Here is a 22,171-nt window from a genome sequence, read left to right on the forward strand (position 1 = left end):
TTACACACAGCAGAAAGGATAAAGAAAGTGCAAGAATGGCGCAGTAAAAAATCAAAAGAGGAAGTGCCTACGTGGCACAGTAAAAAATCAAAAGAGGAAGTGCCTACGTGGCACAGTAAAAAATTAAAAGAGGGAGTGCCTCCGTGATGCGGTAAAAATTCAAAAGAGGAACTGAGGGAGAGGCATTTTTCTCCCTCATATCAAGGAGAGGAACTGAGGGCGGGGCATTTTTCTCCCTCATCTCAAGGTCTGGAGAACACCCCGTCCTTCCTATGGCAATGACTTCCTTGTCCCTAGGAGGTTCATCCTCATTTCAATATGGAAAAAAGGGGCAACAGAGAAAACAGGGAGTTCTGGCTGCCAGTATAGCACAAGCAGCTGCCGAAGGGGAAGACATAGATTGGGAGGACTGGGGGTTGTACCCGATTTTAATAGAAAATATGGGAAGTTATGATGAAAAGAGGAATCATCGTCCGGTGCCTTTCAAATTAATAAAAGAACTAAAGGAGGCAGTATCTAAATATGGCCCTTCAGCCCCTTATATAAGAAAGTTGATTACAAATGCCTCAGCAGGCTTCCCGTGGACCCCATTTGATTACAATGAGGTGATGGGAGCAGTTTTAGATCCATCTATGCATCTCGCATAGATGGAGGGGTGCTTTGCAATATATAAAACAGCATGACATTGCAAATGAAGAAGATGCTATGCATATGATCACTGGAACTGGGCCCTTTGCAGCTTTGGATGCCCAGATAACCTATGATTGAGGGGTCTTGCAGGCAGTGGCTACTTGCCATGAGGAAGCTTTAGATTAGTTAGGTGCTATGAGTGGACGAGGCACTGCAAAATTAGTGGGACTGAAGCAAAGCGCCTCTCAAACTCCTATACAGTTCATTAATGAAGTACAGGAAACAGTAAGGAGAGTTATGGGCACTGGGCCAGGCACTGATGTCCTTACATATCAACTTGTGAAAGAAGGGCTTTGACGCGAGTATAGATCTATAATTGCAGCCCTTCCCCCCTCAGCTGGCCTGTATGATCTGATTGACAAACTTTTAGACACTCCCATGCAAGAACCCACTCAGATGATGGCTGCCTCTACCATAGATGCCAACAAGGCACTGATAATGGCACTGCAACAGTTTGGAAAAGCAGGGAAATGCTTTAAATGTGGCAAACCAGGACATTTTAAGACTCAGTGCCGAAGTCAGGGAGATCAGGTACAGCAGCCAAAGTGCTATGGGTGTGGGAAAACAGGTCATATTGTCAAGTATTGTCGTGCCCAGATGAAAAAACAGGGAAACAGACGGTGGGGGCTCCCAGCTGCAGGGGGCCCCCCAGGAACATATGCAGCAGCACAGAATCAGAAAAATCCATATACCAAGCAGTAACTGTATGGGCCACAGAAAATAACGACCCGATTAAAGTGGCCCCCTGAGAAACCTTAGCAGTTACTGTTGAGCCAAAGCCACATCCCAGGTTAGTAGTGGGATTATCGGGTTATTCAGATCATATCACGCATTCTCAATTGTTAGATCCAGGAGAATCCATCATTTCTGTCACCAACCCTCATGCTTATGAGATATATTTAAATCCAGGTGACAGTGTAGGGAAAGCCATACCCCTGCCATGGCTACAGGCAGCTCAGCCGATAGATCAGCCTAGGATGCAAGTGAACTGGGTCCAGCCTATACAGCGGGCTCGCCCTATGATAACCCTCAGGGTAGAGGGCATTTTAATTGAAGGAATGATGGATACAGGAGCAGATTGCTCTGTCATAAATGACAGACAGTGGGATAGCTCTTGGCCCACTGTTGCAGCTACCCAACTAGTGATGGGGGTAGGGGGAAACCAATCAGCTCTTCAATCTGCTAGACGTCTTAAGTGGGAGTATGAAGAAGATACAGGGTTTTTCCTACCCTTAAAAATCCAAGGTCTCCCTTATGCCCTCTGGGGCCGAGATCTTCTCTCACAGCTTTCTTTGTCTCTTGTCACTCCGGAACATATTCAGGGAAATTAGTGGGGGCCACTATAACATCGGTGAGCAGCCCACCTATTACCTGGACTACACAGAAACCAGTCTGGGTAGAGCAGTGGCCCCTTACCTCTGAAAAGCTCACCGCTTTACACCAAATAGTGGAAGAATTAAAGAGTACTAATAAAATTGAGCCCACTACAAGCCCTTATAATTCTGTATTTGTGATAAAGAAGAAATCAGGCAAATGGAGAATGTTAATTGATCTACGGGCTGTCAATGCTTGTATGGTTACTATGGGTACTCTACAACCTGGCTTACCCTCTCCAGCAGCAATACCTCAAGGTTGGCAAATAAGCATAATAGATATTAAAGATTGCTTTTATAGCATTCCTCTCCACCCACAGGATAAAGAGAGGTTCGCCTTCTCTGTACCATCTATAAATTTTCAGGAACCATACCAAAGATATCAGTTTCCGGTACTCCCTCAAGGCATGGCCAATAGTCCCACTTTGTGCCTGCTCTGGACCCAGCTCTGGACCTTGGCCACCTATGGGTTAGGAGACGCCTGGGGGTGTGAACCCGCCCACATGGGTGCTGGGAACGCCCCAGTAACAGGAGTGGCTCTGCCCATGAGGGAGGAACAGGGGAGGAGCTCGGGGGAGGAACAGAAGACTAGATAAGGGAGGGGACTGGGGAAGAGGAGAGCTTTTTTCGCTGCTATGTAAGCAATAAAGACCTGCTTGTTAGACTGCAACCGGGTGTTCTGTCCAGTTATTGCCCTCCTTCCCCAAAGGAGGGTCCGTGCGTCGGAAGACCGACGGGTCCGTGGCGTCCGAAGACCGGGGAAAGGTATGTATCCAGGTGAAGGCTCGGATTAGGTCCCCGAGCAGCTGGCGCCCCGAACAGGGACCAAGGGAATTTCCGCCTGGCCTCCCTTAACAGGGAGAAGAGCTGGACAGCCTCAGATTAACTTGAGATTAATCTGGGACGAAGTTATGGGGCAGGGAATGGGTTTTCCCCTGATTAGACCCAAAGAAAAGGCAGTTCTAGCTTGTCAGTTATATAAATTAGGCAAGCGGCATCAATTTAAGCCACATATTAAGCAGTGCCGTGAATTTGTAGATAAGGTATGGGGGTTCTCCCCTTGGTTAGAACATTCAGGGATTACCAAAGAGAACTGGGAGACAGTTGGGCAACAGTTGGCTTCTTTTGATCAGTCATGCCCTGGAATCCTAACTGACCAGGACTTCTCCTTTTATTCTCTCATAAATACAATGTTACAGGGGGGTCCTCGTCCCTGTGGGCGAGAAACAATTGGCACACAAGTGGGAGAATCATTAGGAGAATCTTCTGAGGAGGAGGGTTGTAATAATCCTCCTCCGATTTATCCTTGGGCAGAACTTAGAGAAACTTATAAGAAGCATAATAAATATGGAGTTGGGGAAGAAGAAGGAGGAAGTAGCTATTTGGAGGACAGAGCAAGAGCTAGGAAGAATATGGAGGAAGTTAGAATCAGGGTTGTGGCGCAGCAGAAATTAAGACCCAGGACTGTGGCGCAGCAAACATTGAGAAAGGAGGAAGTGTTTAGGCCACTTATGTCATCTACCACCCCTATTTTGGGGGTGGGAGGCCACCAAGGGGCTAGAAAAGCAGAGCGTCATTTAAGATGGGAGTTATGAAGGACAAAGTGGTTTTATTCGTCCCTTAAAGATTACGGGACTAGGCTCTGCCCTGTGGGGTAGAGATTTGTTACATCAGTTACAATTGTATCTTACCACCCCTGAACATTTGGCAACAAACTCCTAGGGGCTCCTGTTATGGTGAGCTGCCCAAAGATTACTTGGAGGAGTGATAACCCTGTGTGGGTGGAACAGTGGCCCCTTTCTACGGAGAAGCTCACCGCATTAAAAGATATAGTTAAGGAATTATTGTTACAACACAGAATTGAGCCTACCACCAGCCCTTATAATTCTCCAGTATTTGTAATAAAAAAGAAAGCTGGCACCTGGAGAATGCTTATTGACTTACGGGCGGTGAATAAAAGAATGGTCCCTATGGGCCCGCTACAGACGGGTCTTCCTTCTCCTGCCTTTATACCTAGAGAATTTGTTATAAAGACAATAGATATTAAGTATTGTTTTTATAGCATTCCCCTTCACCCTGAGGATAGGGATAAATTTGCATTCTCAGTACCATCAAAAAAAAAATTTTCAAAGCCTGTCAATCAGGTATCAGTTTACTGTATTACCTCAGGGAATGGCCAATAGTACAACTATGTGCCAAGCATATGTTGCAGCTATTGTTCACCCGCTGCGCAGTAAGTACCCCAAGGCCATCATAATCCATTATATGGATGATATTCTCATGGCTACTAAGCAAGCCACGGAGCTAGAAGGATTAACAAAAGAAATGCTCCTTTCCTTGAGTAAATATGGGCTTCAAGTGGCTCCTCATAAGATACAAGATACTAGCCCTTATCAATACCTTGGTCACACCCTTAGTGAAGGGAGGGCATCTAGAATACCCCCAAAGGTGAATTTAGAGAAATGTAGTACCCTTAATGATTTCCAGAAACTTATTGGTTCCATACAATGGATACGTTCTACAGTTCCTATTCCTGATGATTTGATGTATCCTCTTTATGATATCCTGAAAGGAGATTCCACATTGACCTCACCCCGGTATTGGACCCCACAAGCCAAAGAGGCCATGACACAGATTTTGTCCAGGTGTCATGAGTCTATAGTTCAATTTGATCCTGAGCAACCTATATTTGCTACCATTTTAAATCAAAGGTCACATATTGGTTGTCTCTATCAAAAGCAAGGTGTCATAGAATGGCAATATTTCCAGAGAAGTAAAAGAATCATCCCTTGTAAATTTACGATGCTGGCCAATTTATTCCTAGCTATGTCTGATCGTTGTCTTTGTATGTTTGGAAAATATCATGTTTTAAATATTTGTGCTTCTGAAGGTGCTCTTTGTTATTTTACTGACTCTATCCCTGAATGGGCTGATAGCACATCTTTTAACCTGCTTTTCCACTTGTGGAGTTCCTACAGCCATAAAAACAGATAATGGCCCTGCATATTCTTCCAAGGCGTTTGCAAACTTTTGTCAAGAATTTTCCATTTTACACAAAACTGGAATTCCATATAATCCCACTGGTCAGGCCATAGTTGAACGTGCTAACCGCACCCTTAAAACCCTCCTCATTAAACAAAAAGGGGGAGTCAGTGGTCGTGGCCTCCTTATATATACACAATTAGCACAGGCCGTATACACCATGAATTTTCTTCAGTTGAGAGATGATGGTACCTCCCCAACTTTGTGTTTTTTCACAGGAACTTCACGAACACTCCACACACACGCAACTAGCCATCCCTCTCCCTGTCCAATAGGCAACCGAGTACTGTGGAAAAGCCCAGATGGCCAATGGCATGGCCCAGGCTCAGTAATTATAAATGGACAAGGGTATCTTTGTATTCAACCAGATCCAAATCCGGATGGCAAAGAAAAGGAGAAACCAGTTTGGGCTCCAACCAAGTGGGTCAGAGACCTCGGAGCAAAAGCGTGAGGTGATTGATCTTGCTTTCAATATCATAAATTTTGCTTTCTCACTTTATGAGGAATTCCAAATTCAGGATCTTTACCAACGACAAGGATATTTGGCATCTGTATTGCAGAACTTCTTGACCCAGCAATCATCCATGTGGACCACCCAAAATCATATAAATTGGGCACTTCAAAAGGAAATAGATGCTTTGGCCCCTGTAGTAGTTTACATTGGGAATGAGCTTGCTTACCATGAATTGATAACCCAAATTCCTCGTCACTATAGATATAAACCATTGTGTGTCACTCCATTACAGGTAAATCTTACCAACTCTTCTTTTGTTGGTTCTTGGCTTCGGATACGGGCTGCATTACAGGGTACACCACTATCTCATAATGCTTCATCAGACATTCATCAGTTAGCCTTATTGCTTCAAGAACTGAGAAATATTTCGACTGATTTTTTCAAATCATCAAACTGCTGCCTTTAATATTGCTAATTATCTCAAGCATTTACAATTTTTACAGTGGTTATTCAGCTGGATAGGTCCTGTTGCCATATTATTTCTCCTTTGTATTTTTGGCCCCTGCTTGCTATGGTTTTTAACATCCCTAATGAAGACTGCCTTGATCAACATCAAGGCAGATACCATGTCTCTTATTCATCGCACTCCTCGTTCAGCACCAATATAAATATTTATTATCCACCGTTTTGCATCTCATCTTTCCTGGTGAAAGCGACTGCAGGCCTTCTGCCAGAACTGTCCTATATTACTGCAAAATAGGAAGAAGAATGCACATCACCAGTGCTTGTACTTATAACTACATTTTTTGTGTGCTAGAATAGTTAAAATTATATTTTATAGAGTTATTTAAGAATGCATTCAAATTTTATATTAATTGGTTATTTAAAAATTCTTAATAAATTTATATAAGAGGTTCCTCAAGACATTCTAATTGATTCTAAAAGTTATTTTTTCTTGACCGGTCTTATGTGTAGTTAAACTTCAATGAGACATTTTCACATCTCTCTACTGTCCTGGAGGGATAGGAAAATGTTCCTATATTCTGGGATTGATGCCGGCCAGGGCATCAATCACAGCTTGGTTAAAAATGATTGTTTTCTGTGAGTTCGTACATATGTCTGTGTATGTGTGCTTAATTCAGATCTGAAATAATTTTATTATTATAGGATATTAAGACTATGATTATTTCTATCCTGCCTCTTTTGCTACATATGCTTGCTGCAAAAATACGCTATCAAAGGCTGACCCTCGTGCTCTTCTCCAGAATCCCAGAGAACGACCAAAAATGGACACTACCCCTGTCTAAAAAAAAGGGGGAATTGCTCTAGACCCAGCTCTGGACCTTGGCCACCTATGGGTTAGGAGATGCCTGGGGGTGTGAACCCGCCCACATGGGTGCTGGGAACGCCCCAGTAACAGGAGTGGCTCTGCCCATGAAGGAGGAACAGGGGAGGAGCTCGGGGGGAGGAACAGAAGACTAGATAAGGGAGGGGACTGGGGAAGAAGAGAGCTTTTTTCGCTGCTATGTAAGCAATAAAGACCTGCTTGTTAGACTGCAACCGGGTGTTCTGTCCAGTTATTGCCCTCCTTCCCCAAAGGAGGGTCCGTGCGTCGGAAGACCGACGGGTCCGTGACGTCCGAAGACCGGGGAAAGGTATGTATCCAGGCGAAGGCTTGGGATAGGTCCCCGAGCATGTGCCAAATGTATATTCAAAGTATTTTGCACCCTATCAGGAAACAGTATTCAGGTAGCATGATAATTCATTATATGGATGATATTCTCCTGGCTGATGTGGATGCTGGACAGTTAAAAAGGTTGCAATCTGCAGTAATTGAAGTACTAGCTTCCCATGGTCTTTTGGTAGCTCCAGAACAAGTACAAGAAAATCCACCCTTTTCATATTTGGGTCACACTCTGCAGGGAGGAAGGATATCCCGTTTCCCTCCCCAAATTGACATGTCCAAAGTAAAAACTTTACATGATTTCCAGAAATTGATAGGATCAATTCAGTGGCTTCATGCAGTTGTACCTATACCAGATTCCCTTCTCACTCCATTGTATAACATTCTACCAGGCAGCTCTAATCTGATGTCCCCCAGAAGGTGGACAGCCGAAGCCAAAGGTGCCTTAAAGCAAATTATGGAAAAATACAAAGTCAAAATAGTACAGGTGGAAACATCACCCCCAATTTATTTCCTCATCCTAAATGATTTTACCCCTTTTGGATGCCTCCTCCAAGTACATGGAATTTTAGAATGGCTGTATTCAAAAAAGACTAAAGCGGTACTCCCTGATAAATGGGAAGAATATGGACAGTTCTACCTTACACCTATGAGGCGTTGTTTGCAACTGTTCGGCAAACATCCCATCATTACTAACCCTTATTCAGAGTTGACCTTGCAACAATTAGCCTCAACATCACCCACTTGGGCTGTCATAATAACCACTTGCCAATTTAAAAGGGTCACTTTTCCCCCAGAGATTCGAGTTTTCCTCCCTCTGCCCTTAAAAAGGCCAGATCCTATCATTGCACATCAACCCGTGAATGGACCTAATGTCTTTACCGATGCCACTAAGCATTCTAAGGCCTCGGTTTACATTCCTAGATACAAAATATTAAAAGTGTTCAATACTCCATATACCTCAGCCCAGAAAAATGAACTTTATGCTATTCATCAAGCTCTTTTATTATGCCCTGCTGAGCCTATAAATTTAATAACTGATAGTTTATATTGTGCACAGGCTCTCATGAAATTGCCTGAAGCTATGATTCAAGGGAGATCTACAATAGCTACATTGCTTTCTGTGGTCCAACAGTTGTTATTGGAACGCACATACCCCATTTATGTTATGCATATACGATCTCATCAATCAGTCACAGGTCCAATCTATTATGGGAATTCAATTGTTGATAAAGCATTGATTGGTTCACTTTTTATACCAGCTCAGCTAGCCCACCAAAAATACCATCTTTCTGCCCGATCGTTAAGGAATCTTTATGGGCTCACCAAAGAACAGGCCCGACAAATAGTCAAGCGGTGTTCTGCTTGTGCCCCTTTCCGCCCACCTCCCAAAGAATTAGCAGTGAATCCCCGTGGGGATCGCCCTAATGCACTATGGCAGATGGACATTACACACATGGGCTCAATACTAATTCATGTTTCTGTTGACACTTTTTCTAATTTTATCATGGTCTCTATACAACCCAAGGAGACCACACGTGCCACTATTGACCATCTATATACACAATTTTCGGTTTTTGGAGTCCCTGGAGCCTTAAAGACAGACAATGGTCCTGCCTATACTTCCTCCTCGTTTAAGACCTTTTGTGCAAAGTTCAACATACATCATATCACCGGCTTTCCTTACAATCCTACAGGCCAAGCTATAGTGGAACGAGCAAATCTCACACTAAAGACTACTCTGCCTAAACAAAAAGGGGGAGATAGGCATAAGTTAACTAGAGGTGAATTAGCATTAGCTCTATATACCATAAATTTTTTGCATTTCCGTGATGATGGCACAAATTCTGCTATGAGATATTTAGGAGGTTTGGATCGTTGTGTCAACACCCAGAGCCCAGGCAAGACAAGCTTGCCCCAGGCTCCCCGTACCTGCTTAACAGGAACCACAGTCTTTTGGAGAGATCCAATAGGCGAGTGGCGCGGGCCTGGAATAGTACAGTGCAGAGGTCAGGGATTTCTTTCCATACTGCCAGATGGGGAAGACAAGGAGATCTGGGTGCTAATCCAGAGGGTGCGAGAAGTCTCTACCAAGACCAGTGTCATCGAGACAACGGGGACGTCGAGGCTGGAAGCGCCCTCGGGCACAGAGGAACAAAAGGAGACATGACATCCTGGCGATCATCTTCATGTTGCAGCTTCTTCTGGGACTAACATGGGCTACGCATCCCTGGGGCAAAGGCGGGAAATGGTACAATCTAACTTCACCCACTGGGAGAGCTGCTGATGAACAGGGAATGAAATACTGGGCAGTTGCGAGGGGAGTCCCTTCCCTCCGTGTCATTGGCTGGGGAAATCAAGCTGTCCCACTGATGATGTGCGGAAACGCTACAGCTGTTTTAGGATTGGCTGACCATGGCCCATATTCTGAACCAACGGAGAGGCAGCTTTCTACACCCCTCACCTTGATATCCATCACCACACCCATTTGCGTGGGCAATGGCCGGGTGGGAATGATATCAGTTCTCCGGATAATGGAACTTCCGTCAAAGGGCATTGCATACCCTTAGACTTATTGCAGTGTGCCTTTTCCTTCCGTGCCTTTTGAAGTTATTAGGAGACATTCTCCTACGATCCCTTGAGGTGGTTAAGGCAGACCATTTGGCTCCTCGCCATTGGCCGGCAAAGACCCCTGTTTAAACAAAAAGGGGGAGTTATTAGGGGCGGCTCTGGACTGGGGCCCCCTGAGAGGACCGTGAGACGCCCAGAGGTTAGAACCTGCCGTCGGGTACTGGGATGGCCTCGGTATGGGCTGGCTCCACCCTCGGGGGGAACTCAGGAGGAGCAAGACCACCTACTAGGAGGAGTTAGGTCTGGGGATAAAAGGGAAAGTACAGAAGGGCTCGGGGGGATTCTTCGTAACAACAATAAAGAAGTGAACCTCTCCTCAGGTGCTCTGCCTGGTTTGTTCTCCCCTCCCCCACCCCGGGTGGGGAGCCAGAGACGTCTGAAGACCTTGGGTTAAGGTAAGTAGAGGGCGGTGGCTGGAGGGTCTCATAGACCCCTCCCTCAACAGTACCTCACCTTGTCTGGGGCGTGGAAAGAAACTCTATGCTACAGCGACATTCCAGAGTCTCAGCAGAACATTAATAGAAGGGAATAAATTGATTTTTTCCCCATTGCTGTGACTGACATTCCCTGTAGATACTTCCCCTAAGGAAAAGTAATTCTTTGCTTTGATTCTGGTACATTTTGGTCCTAAGATAGGGATGGCTAATTGCAGGTGGAAAGGTCTTAAGTTTTCTATAAGTAGAGATGAGAAGAACCAGTGGAATGGGACAGACTTGGGAAAGAGAAATAAACCTAATCAAGTAATATCAGCTTTGGAATTTGTTCATATAAATGCTGCTGCCAAAAGCAAACTGGGACTGTAATATCACTTTTAAATCTCAACAATTTCTTTATAAGATCTAAGAAGGGTGACAAAGATATTGGTATCTCTTCTTTGTATATCCTGAGTACACAAGGTAATTATTAAATAGAAAATGCAATTTCATCTTTTTTGGGGGGCTATTACAACCTCAGATATTAGGAATGATGGAGGGATGATAAACTGAGAGCATTATATCTTTCCTCATGCCTCCCAAACCAAATATTCCTTATTTACCTTTCCTGAGATAAATTTTGGGTCAAAGTCACTTATCTGGGCTCACAATTCAGCTGAGCAGTTTTGCTCAAAGGGAGTTCATGAATGATTCACAATATCTTCTAAACCAGTTTCACTTGTTACTTCTTTCTTTGTGTTTGGTAGGAAACAATGATTTGTAACTCTCCCATGTCAATTTTCTCAAAATCTTTTAAAACTTTATCCAGGTGTAAATTTAGTTCATTTGTCTACCTGAAAATTTAAATTAGCTCTTCAATTTGTCATGGTCCATGGTCATGGTCAATGATTGTGATATATCTTATAAGCATGCCAATCATCTGCCAGTTTATTTCTTCCTTCCTGAAATTCTCATTGTTCCCAATATAAAGCAAATTTGCTCAGTAAGTAATGACTATGTCAATCATGCCCAGTCAGTTATAGGTGATGTGGACAAAAGAAGATGCAGTCACCACTTCTATTTTTAGTCAAACTAAGAAAATTAGACGCACAGATGAAAGAATTAACAAACAATTGCTTTCACATGCCATTTTACCAGTCTATTAAGATTAGAAATTAGAGCAGGCGGTTACAAAATCCTTCTCAGTTCTCAATGGTTGAATCAGTAATTCTAAGATAGAAGGATAATTTATGTAGCCAAATTTATTTGTAAGAGAAAATTAATTTGGAATGAAGAGACTTAATTTTTGAATCTAGGTTATAGACCTTGCACTTTGCACGTCAACTATCTGATCACATTTTCATCACTCTAATGAAGAGAAGATTGGGAAAATACTTCCTAAATCTCTCATCCTGAGTTCCTTTAACTCAAGCATATTAATTGGCACAGAATTATCATGGAATAAGCAGAAAACTTACTGGAAGTGGAAAGATAAGATGATTCTTCAAGAAGGAATACATAGCTGGAGATCATTGGGGAGATTATTTTAAAAAGTAGTAATGAGCATGAGTAGGGATATTATGGTTCTTTTCCCCTGAATTACTATTTCGAGGAAGGAGAGAGAACATATATTGAAACTCAAAATATTATACTAATTTTAAATATTACAAGGACAGTGGGATTCATCAGTGGGAGTCATCATTTAAAAAGACCCATCAAAACATGATCTATGCTTCATCAGAAAATAGAGAAGAGACTAGAAGAAATAAACATTGTTCTTTATTCTTCCAAAGAAAGAATAACTAGGATTGTGAGTGTGGAGCAAATGCCTATTCTTTTAAACGTAGCTGATTTATTGGTTACTAATGAATTGTGTTTTCTTTTTTTCCATTTTTAAAGTATTTATTGTTGAAATGAATAGCATGGAAAGGGGAAGGGTGTGTTTAAAAATGAATGCTAAATACATGTATGTATATATATATATATATATATATATATATATATATATATATATGTATATGAAATGTTGTCATATCACAAGGTTTGAAGCAGAGCAAAAGTACAATAATGTGTATCCAGGGTCAGAAAAGTCTGAGACTGGTCAGCAACAAGAGTGAGGATAAATTTTGTCATCCAGAATTATTTTTTCTCTCAGAAGATCAAGTAAATATAATCTGAGCATAAGTTAATAAGAGAAAATGTCTTTCTGTGTCTAAAGAATGTGAATGTCTAATGCATGAGTAAAGTATTCTAATGTCTGAAAACTTACAAAAGAGAAAAAACAAAATATAGAAGTTATTTCCTTGAGTGTGGATGGAAAAGTAAAAGGAAAGGGGTACTATTAGGTATCTGAGCAGACTTTTTAGAATAAGAAAGAGAGAGAGGTACCTAGGTATCTCACACCTAGACCATATATTTAAAATGGGCCAGGCAAATTTGAAAGGCTGTAAATTAAGAGTCTGATGGCCAGATTCATATAATGAAGAAAATAATTGAATTACTATTAATGAAAATATTAGAAATTTTAAAAGGCAAGAGTTCCCAAGGAAAGAAAGGTGAGATCAGAATGCAGCAGTAAGAATCTTATAAAGAAAGAATCTTCTATTCTCACTTCACCAATTCCCTGTGATTTTATCAATGCTGGGAGCTTCTGATCAGAATAGTTTCCATTGCACAACTGCAACTTTTCTGTAATTTGCAGTCATAGGGAGTTGTGGAGAGTTCCTTAGGAGAGTTCCTTAGGAGAGTTCCTAACCTACTCTTACTCAAATGACCAATAGAAGTCAGAGGCATGACTTGGACCTAGCTATTTTTGATTCTATGGTTCTAATCCTCTATTGTTTACTGCACCTTTAAAATTATTTTTAAAAATCTATTATAATTTCTTGTTATCAAGAATTCCCATTGAGGAAATGTCTGTACCACTGATATTTGCTCTGTGACTTATTTACTTAGAGTGTTGTCTGAATGGTTAAGTTTGCTTGCCTGGAGTTAAACAGCAAGAAAAGAGCAGAGGCAAAATTTGAACACAAGGTCTTCTTGGTTTCAAACTTGACTGTCAATTCCTTAGGGCACAATGCCTCTGCATATGCCATTTTATTTAATTCTTGCAATTTTTCTCTGAGGTAACTGGATAGTGTAGTGGATATAAAGCTGGCTTGGAATCAAGAAAATCTGCTTTAAATCCTGCTTCAGTCATTTAATTTCTTTGTGAGGTAGGCAAATCACTTTTTCTCTCTCACCCTCACTTTTCTCATTTATAAAATATCAGAGTTTGACTACAGGACTTCTAAGAGTTCTTCTACTTCTTAAAGCTCTATAAAATAGGGTGGCTAGGTGGTGCAGTGGATAAAGCACTGGCTCTGGATTCAGGAGAACCTGGGTTCAAATCCGGTCTCAGACACTTAATAATTACCTAGCCTGTGGCCTTGGGCAAGCCACGTAACCCCATTGCCTTGCAAAAAAAAAGCTCTATAAAATAGCTGTTTCTTTATAGTTCTTATGACTCTATAAAATATTTTTATCCTCTGTCTTTTCATTCTTCATAAAAAGTGAAGCTAAGAGAAGTTGTGTGACTAACTTTAGGTGTTTTATAACCTTCATCTGTATTGTAAATGTAGCAATTGGCAAGTTTTGTGTTGTTAAAATATGTTATCTAATTAAAATGACATAAACTATGGCATATTTTTTATCATGAATGCTGGAAGGAGTAAGGAGAGTAAGAAATATTTCCTGATGCTTTGATTCTTTGAGGTCTTTGGTAGTAGAAAACCCAGACAAGGTAGGAGATATATTGGCAATAGACAGTTTCAGTCAAGTTTATGAAGGGAAAACAAGTTATCCACAAGATAGGATTAATGAATTTGAATGAGGTAGAGAGGAAGAGTGGGAAGAATTAAATTGTAAGCCTGAGTGATGACAAGTTATTTCAGGTAATCAATAGGAAACAATCTTTGCTAGAGTGCCAAGTTTTCTTAAATAATTGAATGATTAAATTTGTACCTTTCTTCCTAGCATATAACAGGAAATATTCATTGAAGTCCTTTTTTATTTAGAGTATTTATGAGTTCTGCTGAGATAGTGGTGAGGAGGATCAAAGATATCCACAATGATTGCTACCAACAGAACCAACCTTCATCCCACAAGTTTTTTTTTCTCCTTGGTATCGCAGGACTAGAGACTGCTCACATCTGGATTTCTATCCCTTTCTGCCTGGTTTATGTATTGGCTTTGGTGGGGAACTGTACCCCTTCTTTTCATTATTAAAACTGATCCCAGTCTGCATGAACCCATGTTCCTTTTCCTCTCTATGCTCTCTGTGGCAGACTTGATGCTTACAACTACCACCATGCCAAAAATACTCAGCCTCTTCTGGTTAAATGATGGAGGAAATCTGCTTTGAAACCTGCCTCACCCAGGTATTTCTCATCCATGCTTTGTCCAATATGGAATCTGGGATCATATTGCCCATGGCTTTTGACTGCTATGTGGCAATCTGCAATCCACTTAAGCATTCAAGCATTTTAACCAGTACTGTTATTCAGGGTCTAGGGTTGGCTATCCTCCTTCGTGGAATTGTACTGCTTGGTCCTCATCCATTCATGCTTAGGTGGCTTCCTTATTGTAGGACTAATATAATTCCTCACACCTACTGTGAATTCATGGTATTAATCAAGCTGGCTTGTGCCCCAACCAAGATACCCAGAGCTTATAGCCTATTTGTTGCCTTTATAACAGCAGGGCTTGACTTCAAACTGATTATCTCTTCCTATGTCCTCATTCTCCATACTGTGTTTCATCTCCCCTCTAGTGAAGCCAGAATTAAGACACTAGGTACCTGTGGCTCTCATGTATGGGTCATACTAATATCTTATACCCCTGCCTTCTTTTCCTTTCTCACTCACAGGTTCGGACACCATATTGCTCCTTCTATTAATATTTTTGTGGCCAATATCTATGTCCTTGTTCCACCCATGGTGAACCCCATCATCTAGTCAAAAACTAAACAGTCAAAACTAAACAGATATGGGAGAGGTTCCTCAAATTTTTCACAGGTTAAAAAACTTCAAAATGATAATAAGTTGAATTTAACCTTAATCTAAGTAGATAAATAATATTACATCAAAAATGTCATTTTGTTATTTTGTAAGCCAAAGAAGAACTCTTTTGGAAAATTTGTTTAAAAAAATATGACGAAGTAAAGAGATTCAAATAGGTTACCATAATTCAACCAAGATAATTATGTGACATCCTAATTATGCTTTGTGTTAAAGAATGGGTTTTACTACTGTTTGGCCCTCTTATTGAAGAGATGCCTTAAAGCTCCACATGAAAAGTTCTCTCATTGATCTTTTAGAAAAAATTGAATTTTTAGATAAAAATTGGATTATTCCATTGATGTCAAAAGTAATTTTACATAAAACAATGAGTGGTTAAAAAATAAAGTATATGGTTTTTGTGTAGCATTCAGCATATGATGTAGTTTGTAAGGCAATATATTGGGTGAACTAAAATTTTATATACCTATCCATAAGCATGCTGCTTAGTGTAGTAGTAATAGCATTTAGCTTAATTGTATAAAAAGTAACTTTTAATCATTACCCTTATATTTATTTCAAATGGGAACAATAGTTCTTTTTTTTCTTTACTGGATTATAATGAGCAAAGAATTTTGTGAAAGGAAAGTACTATATAAATGTGAACAGGTGATGATGATGATGATGATGATGATGATGATGATGATGATGATGATGATTTTTAGGTAAAAAATGAGGAGCTCTCTGAATTCCAAAATATATAACCCAAATTCATAATTTCCATCTCTTAGCACTTCTAAGTAATAGTTTCCACTTGTACTGAAACTCATAAAAAGGAAGGTTCTCCATGAGGCAGCAGGTCCAGAGTTTCCCCATATACTATATCAAATTGGTAGTTCTCTTTACTAATCAATTAATTCATATTCAACCAAATTCTGTCCTATATTTTGGAGTGGAGGAGATTCTAATGGGATTAATTCTATCCTGATTCATGACATTATATCCCAAAAAAAGAGTATTATATTAGCTATTGGGGCAATTATGTTGTAGTATTGACATAATAGGCATTATATATATATATATATATATATATATGTGTGTGTGTGTGTGTGTGTATTATATATATATATATATATATATATATATATGTAATTACTCTGAATTAATTTATATTGACCTTAATTATATTAAAACTATGAGAATGTTCTCAAGACTAATTGTACCTGGTCGCATCTCAAGCATGTCACTTAATGGAAATAATGAAAAAGAAATTTAAGATACCGACATTTTTCTTCTAACTGCATCCATAGAACCTCCCTTTTCTCCTTCCATTTCCAATTGCAATAGAAATATATATTCCCCAAATCCCTAAAATCAACAGAAGAGCAAGGGTAGGCTTAAATGAATTGAGGTAAAGTGAAGTAAAGAGAGATAAGAAAACAATACATATGTTGACTCCAGCAATATAAATGTAAACATCAACCATTATAAAACAGATAAGTGGGACAGCTAGAGCACTGGCCCTGGAGTCAGGAGTACCTGAGTTCAAATCTGGCCTCAGACACTTAATAATTACCTAGCTGTGTGGCCTTGGGCAAACCACTTTGCCTAGCAAAAGCTAGAAAAAAAATTAATAAAAAGCAGATAATTAAAATTGCAAAATTATAAATGATACATTTGCCTCCAAAGAAAAGATACTAGTTGACATCTCATCTAACTTCTTTGAAGAGGTGGGGAAGATGTACATATATAGAACATTGAAAATAATGTCATATTTTTTGAAAAATTAATTAGAATTTATGATTTCCACCTAATTTCTCTTTTTCTTTAAAAATAGTTGTGAGGAATTATTCTCTGACAAGGAGGGAAATAGTCTACATGGAAAAATTGAGATAAAATTAAAACAAGAGAAATCAAAAGCTTTAAGTTTAAAAAATAGAAAGAAAAAGGATAGTACCTTTCCATTTATCTGTTCTAAATGAACAGGGGAGTTGGGGAGAAAAGAGAGTCAAAATGACAGAGAGAAGCCAGGAACTTCCCTGATCTCTTTCCAACTTTTGTCAGAAACAGAAATTAAGCTTCAGTGAATTTAGGAGTGACAGAACCCACAAAAAGGAAGAGTGGAGAAATCATCCAGTTTAATATATTTTGGAAAGTTTTAAGAAAAGATCTGTCTCACATGGAAAGGAAGCATGGCCTACTGTAGGTCATATTTGGGGAAGTCAGTGGAAGGGTCCCCAAAAAGAACCCCAAATGAAAATGTCAAAGAAAATTGTACCCAAATGACAAAATTATTAGGTCATGGAGAAAATAGTGTAGGTAGCCAGAAATTAAGATATTCAAATACCAAGAAACCATAGTCAGTATTATACAGAACCTAGTAACTTCAACAGTAAAGGATAAGAGGATCTCTAATAAGATATTCTGAGAGCAAAGGAAATTGGATTGCAAGCTATCATCAACTATTCTGGGAAAATTGAGTGTACTGTTTCAAAAAAAAAGTATAAATTCAACAAAAGAGGGGACTTTCAAACTTTCCTGATGAAAAGACTATTGGTTTTTTTTTAAGTTTTTGCAAGGGAAATGGGGTTAAGTGACTTGCCCAAGGCCACACAGCTAGGTAATTATTAAGTGACTGAGACCAGATTTGAACCCAGGTACTCCTGACTCCAGGGTCAGTGCTTTATCCACTGTGCCACCTAGCCACCCCTGAAAAGACTATTGTTGTACAGAAAATTTGATCTTCAAATACAAGACTCAAGAGATAAAGAAAATGATAAACAGAAAGAAAAAATGTTATTCAATAAAACTAAATTATTTATATACTTAAACAGGAAGATGATACTTGAAATTCTATCGCACTTTATCACTTTTTGAAAGAGTATGCTTAGACAGAGGGTTTCAATCTAAGTTGATTTTGATGTGAAGATATAAAAAACTTGAAAAAAAGAATTATACTGAGAAAACAGGAAAGGGGGATGCATAACAGGGTAAAATGCAGCATATATAGCAGAACAAAGGATGTTTAAGAGTTGAAGCATAGAAGGGAGGGGATGAGAATTGCTTCAATCTTACTCTCATCAGATTTGGCCCTCAGTTGAGTTTAGACATTTATCTTACCTTACAGGAAAGGAGGTGTTGATAGAAAGGAGGGTAGACTGATAGTCACATAATAAGTATCTGAGACTAACTGAATTTAGGTCTTTCTTACTCCATGCCTGGAAATCTAGGTGTTACATCATCTAGCTGCCAAAAGAATCATAAGTGAAGGAGCATTTCTGGCCTGTATAGAAGGAATAACTGGCAAAATAGAAAAACAAAAATGCATAATAGAAAGTGTCACCATTGAAAGAAGAAAAAGTCACTGACTGGGAATGCAAATAAACAGAAGTGAATGACGATCTAGGAAAAAAGAGAAGCAAAAAGCAAGGACATTAAAGGGGGGATATGAAATTATTGTTGTTCAGTCATGTCTAATTCTTCAAGACTTCATTTGAGATTTTCAAGGTATTGGAACTGTTTATCAACTACTTTTCCAGCTCATTTTACAGATGAGGAAACTGCAGCAAATAGGGTTAAGTAATTTGCCCAAAGTCACATTCCTAGTACGAGTCTAAAACCAGATTTGAATTCCAGAAAATGAGTTTCCTGATTCCAGGGCTGTCATTCTATCCATGGAGTCTTGCCCAAACATGATATCCATCAGTATATGTATAGAAAATTTAAGAATTTTAATTTTATTTGAAGGAAAAAATGCCCACAAATTTGTATAGCATGAAACAGATTATAATTAAAAATATCAATAACTTCTAAACATAAAAGAAAAAATATATCAATCAAATAATTTCTATCATGGTAGGAGACAAGAAGAAGAACCTTTTTTTGTAATTATCAAGTTTCTTACCTGAGTTTAATTTAGAATTCACCAAAATAAAAAAATCTGTAAATAAAAAGAATTAACTTCAACTATTAATGAAAAGAAAATCAAATAATATAAGAGCATACAAAGACGAAAGGAGTTCAAGATCCAAATTAAAGTGCATTATCACAAGCCCAGGCTAATCATAGATGAAAAATGGTAGACATTCAATAAAATTACATTCAAAGAATTTCTTAAAGGAAAAAAAGAAACAGATCTAAAGGAGAATGTCTTTCTCTAATAAATGGATCCAACAGCCAAGAACAACAATACAGGTGTAAAAAAGAGGCAAGTGAAGTTTTTTTTAAATTACATAATGCAACAATGATAAAAGCAGAAAAAAAGAAGTGATGGTGGCAAAAACCATAAATACCCCAACACTCTTCCTAGAGGTATTTTTTTTTATAATAAAAATTGTGTTATATATAATTGGAAGTTCCACAGAATGGGGAGAAGAAGAAGGATAAAGAGGATAATGTGTGATGTATTGTAATCAAATCAGAGCTTAACAAGATAGGAAAAATAACTACAAAAGTCAGTTGAGGAGAAGAGAGTCCACAAAGAATGTGTAAGGAGGAAAAGGGAGGAACTAGAATAATGGACAGAAAAGGGGAAGATCTTGTTTCACTGGTGAGAGAGGGTTGCATTGATGAATGCCCCTATGGAGAAGAAGGGTGAAAGGTGAATTCAAAGAAGACTAGTACCATGGTGTGAGGGCTGCCAAGTCCTCTTCAGGGTTGCTTTCCACCTTTGATATCCACTTGAGACACCTAACTCTCACTTTTGGCTCTAAGAAGCTGGAGCATGCACTGTGGCCACACTGTGGTAAACAGTTTCAGCAGGCAGGCTAAACCAGGTTGAGGGTAACCAAGGGAGTTTCAAGCTCATGGGTGAATGGGTGGGGGCATATCCACCCCAAGCACTTGAAGTCTTCCATTAGTGGAATTGACAGAATACAATTTTTTCCAATGACCATGAAACCAGCTGAAGCAGGTGCTGTGCCATATTTATAGCTTGGTTAGACATTGAAGATTCCAATGGCATTCTCTGCATCTAGAGTCATCACCAGTCATCTTGACTCTGTCTTACCATGCTGGATCATGGTGACTTTGGAGGAGAGAGTGAGGAGGATGACATCATGCAGCTCTACCTCACTTAAATCCAATTTACCCCTGCAACAAAATACATCACTCACAACCATTCCTCAAAGTCCTGTGGTGACAGGCAAGTGACCAAGCACTGGGAGCTGTACCCACAACCCTACACATAGGCAATTCAGGTCATAGGGTAGTCACTCCACTAAAAGGAGCAATGCTATTCAGCAGTAACCTGGGTGACTGAGTAGCCTTTTTAAGGATCACAATGCTTATCTCCTGTTGTGTGGAAGGGGCTAGAAAAGGTGCCCTAAAAATTGTCTGTCTACCCAACCTTGCCCTGATTACTGCAGCAGGTGGGGATCCCACAGTGCAGTCTAGACCCAAAAATATCTACAAAGATTTATTCAAAGAATATTCCACTCAACATCGGAGCACGGAATATGTGCACACTAATAGATAACACAAAATTCAGTAGACTGAAAGACAAATAGCTCTTGTTGAAAGAGAACTCAGCCAATATCATATTGAAATAGCAGCCATGAATGGAAGGAGGCTGGCAAATGAAGTCCAGCTTACTGAACTTGGAACTGGAAACGTTTTTCTGGAGTGGCCAAAATGAAGGGGAATGCCATGAAGCTGGGGTAGGTTTTGCAATCAAAATTAATCTAGTCAACATTCTTTAGTGTCTACCAAAAGAAGTGAACAACAGGCTCATGACAATGAGATTGCCAATTCCAGGAAAGTTCCCTGCTACTCTCATCAGTGCCTATGCTCCCACCATGACAAACTCTGATGAAATTAAAGAAAAATGATATGAAGACCTAGGGATCCTTACCTGCTGCAGTAATCAGGCCAAGGTTTAGGAAGCAGACTCTTAGCATCAAAGTACCAAAAGAGGACAAGTTTATAATTCTGGGTGACTTTAACACTATAGTAGACTCAGATTACCAGATATGGTAGGGAGTCCTTGGGAGGAATGGAGTTGGAAACCGCAACAGCAGTGGTCACCTACTACTGAAGACACATGCATCTCATTACCTTCTCATCACAAACACTGTCTTCTGTTACCTTTACAAAGGCAATGTGTAGTGCAAAGTGCCAGACTGATTACAGTCACATACTCTTTAAGCTAAATATTCATATTAAACCAAAGCAGTCCCAAGGCTAAATGAATAATACAATTAATGTGAAGAGAGCAGTTTGTTGCTAACTTGGAGGGAAAACTGAGGCAACATATATTTGGCAACAGTGAAGCAGAAAAAAATGGGCAGCATTTGCTCACTTAGACCAGAACACTCAAAAACACCAAGACTGGGGATGAGAGAGGGGTGGAGCCAAGATGGCGACATGAAGAGATAGAGTCTTAGGAGCTCTCTGATAAAAACTCATAAACTAAGCACTGTAACTAAACTTTCGAGAGACAGAACCCACAAAGGGACCCAGTGAGGCAGTTCTCCTACTCAATGTAACCTGGAAAATAGCAGAAAGGCTCTGCTCCCTGGAGTAGGAGGGGCGACCCAGAGGTGTGACCTGCCAGAGCAAAAGAACTTCAGCCTCCCGGAGGCAGCCCCAGGGCGCTGGGAGTCTCAGCTCACATCAGTGGGGGAGTCTCCTGAGCTGCACCCTGGGGAGCACCAGGCACAAAGTGGAGGAACAGCAGGAGACCTCTGCCAGAGCAAGCACATGGAGCCCAGCCCTCAGGGCACACAGCAAGCAGCTTGGTCTTTAGGCAGCCTAGACCCAGAAACAGAAGCAGGTGGAGCAGGTAAGCAGGAGCCCCCAGGGCATGAGCCCCTTGAGCTGAGGGAGGGGAGTGAACAAAGAGAGACTGC

General features: G+C 40.2%; 1 protein-coding gene and 1 pseudogene across 1 annotated transcript; both read left to right on the plus strand.

The window, feature by feature from the left end:
- Positions 1-1,667: 1,667 nt before the first annotated feature.
- Positions 1,668-2,021, plus strand: LOC141507710 (endogenous retrovirus group K member 25 Pro protein-like). The gene has a single exon (XM_074215637.1). It carries the CDS (start codon positions 1,668-1,670, stop codon positions 2,019-2,021), a length of 354 nt encoding a protein of 117 aa, XP_074071738.1.
- A 12,374-nt stretch (positions 2,022-14,395) lies between these two features.
- On the plus strand, positions 14,396-15,281 carry LOC141489692 (olfactory receptor 52R1-like; annotated as a pseudogene).
- The last annotated feature ends 6,890 nt before the right edge of the window (positions 15,282-22,171 follow it).

The sequence above is a fragment of the Macrotis lagotis genome, chromosome 1 (genome assembly GCF_037893015.1).
Source record: "Macrotis lagotis isolate mMagLag1 chromosome 1, bilby.v1.9.chrom.fasta, whole genome shotgun sequence".
In the NCBI taxonomy this organism is placed as follows: Eukaryota; Metazoa; Chordata; class Mammalia; order Peramelemorphia; family Peramelidae; genus Macrotis; species Macrotis lagotis.

Excerpts from the sequence above, each read along its gene's own strand:
- LOC141507710 (XM_074215637.1), top strand. The coding sequence starts at position 1,668 with ATGCAAGTGAACTGGGTCCAGCCTATACAGCGGGCTCGCCCTATGATA.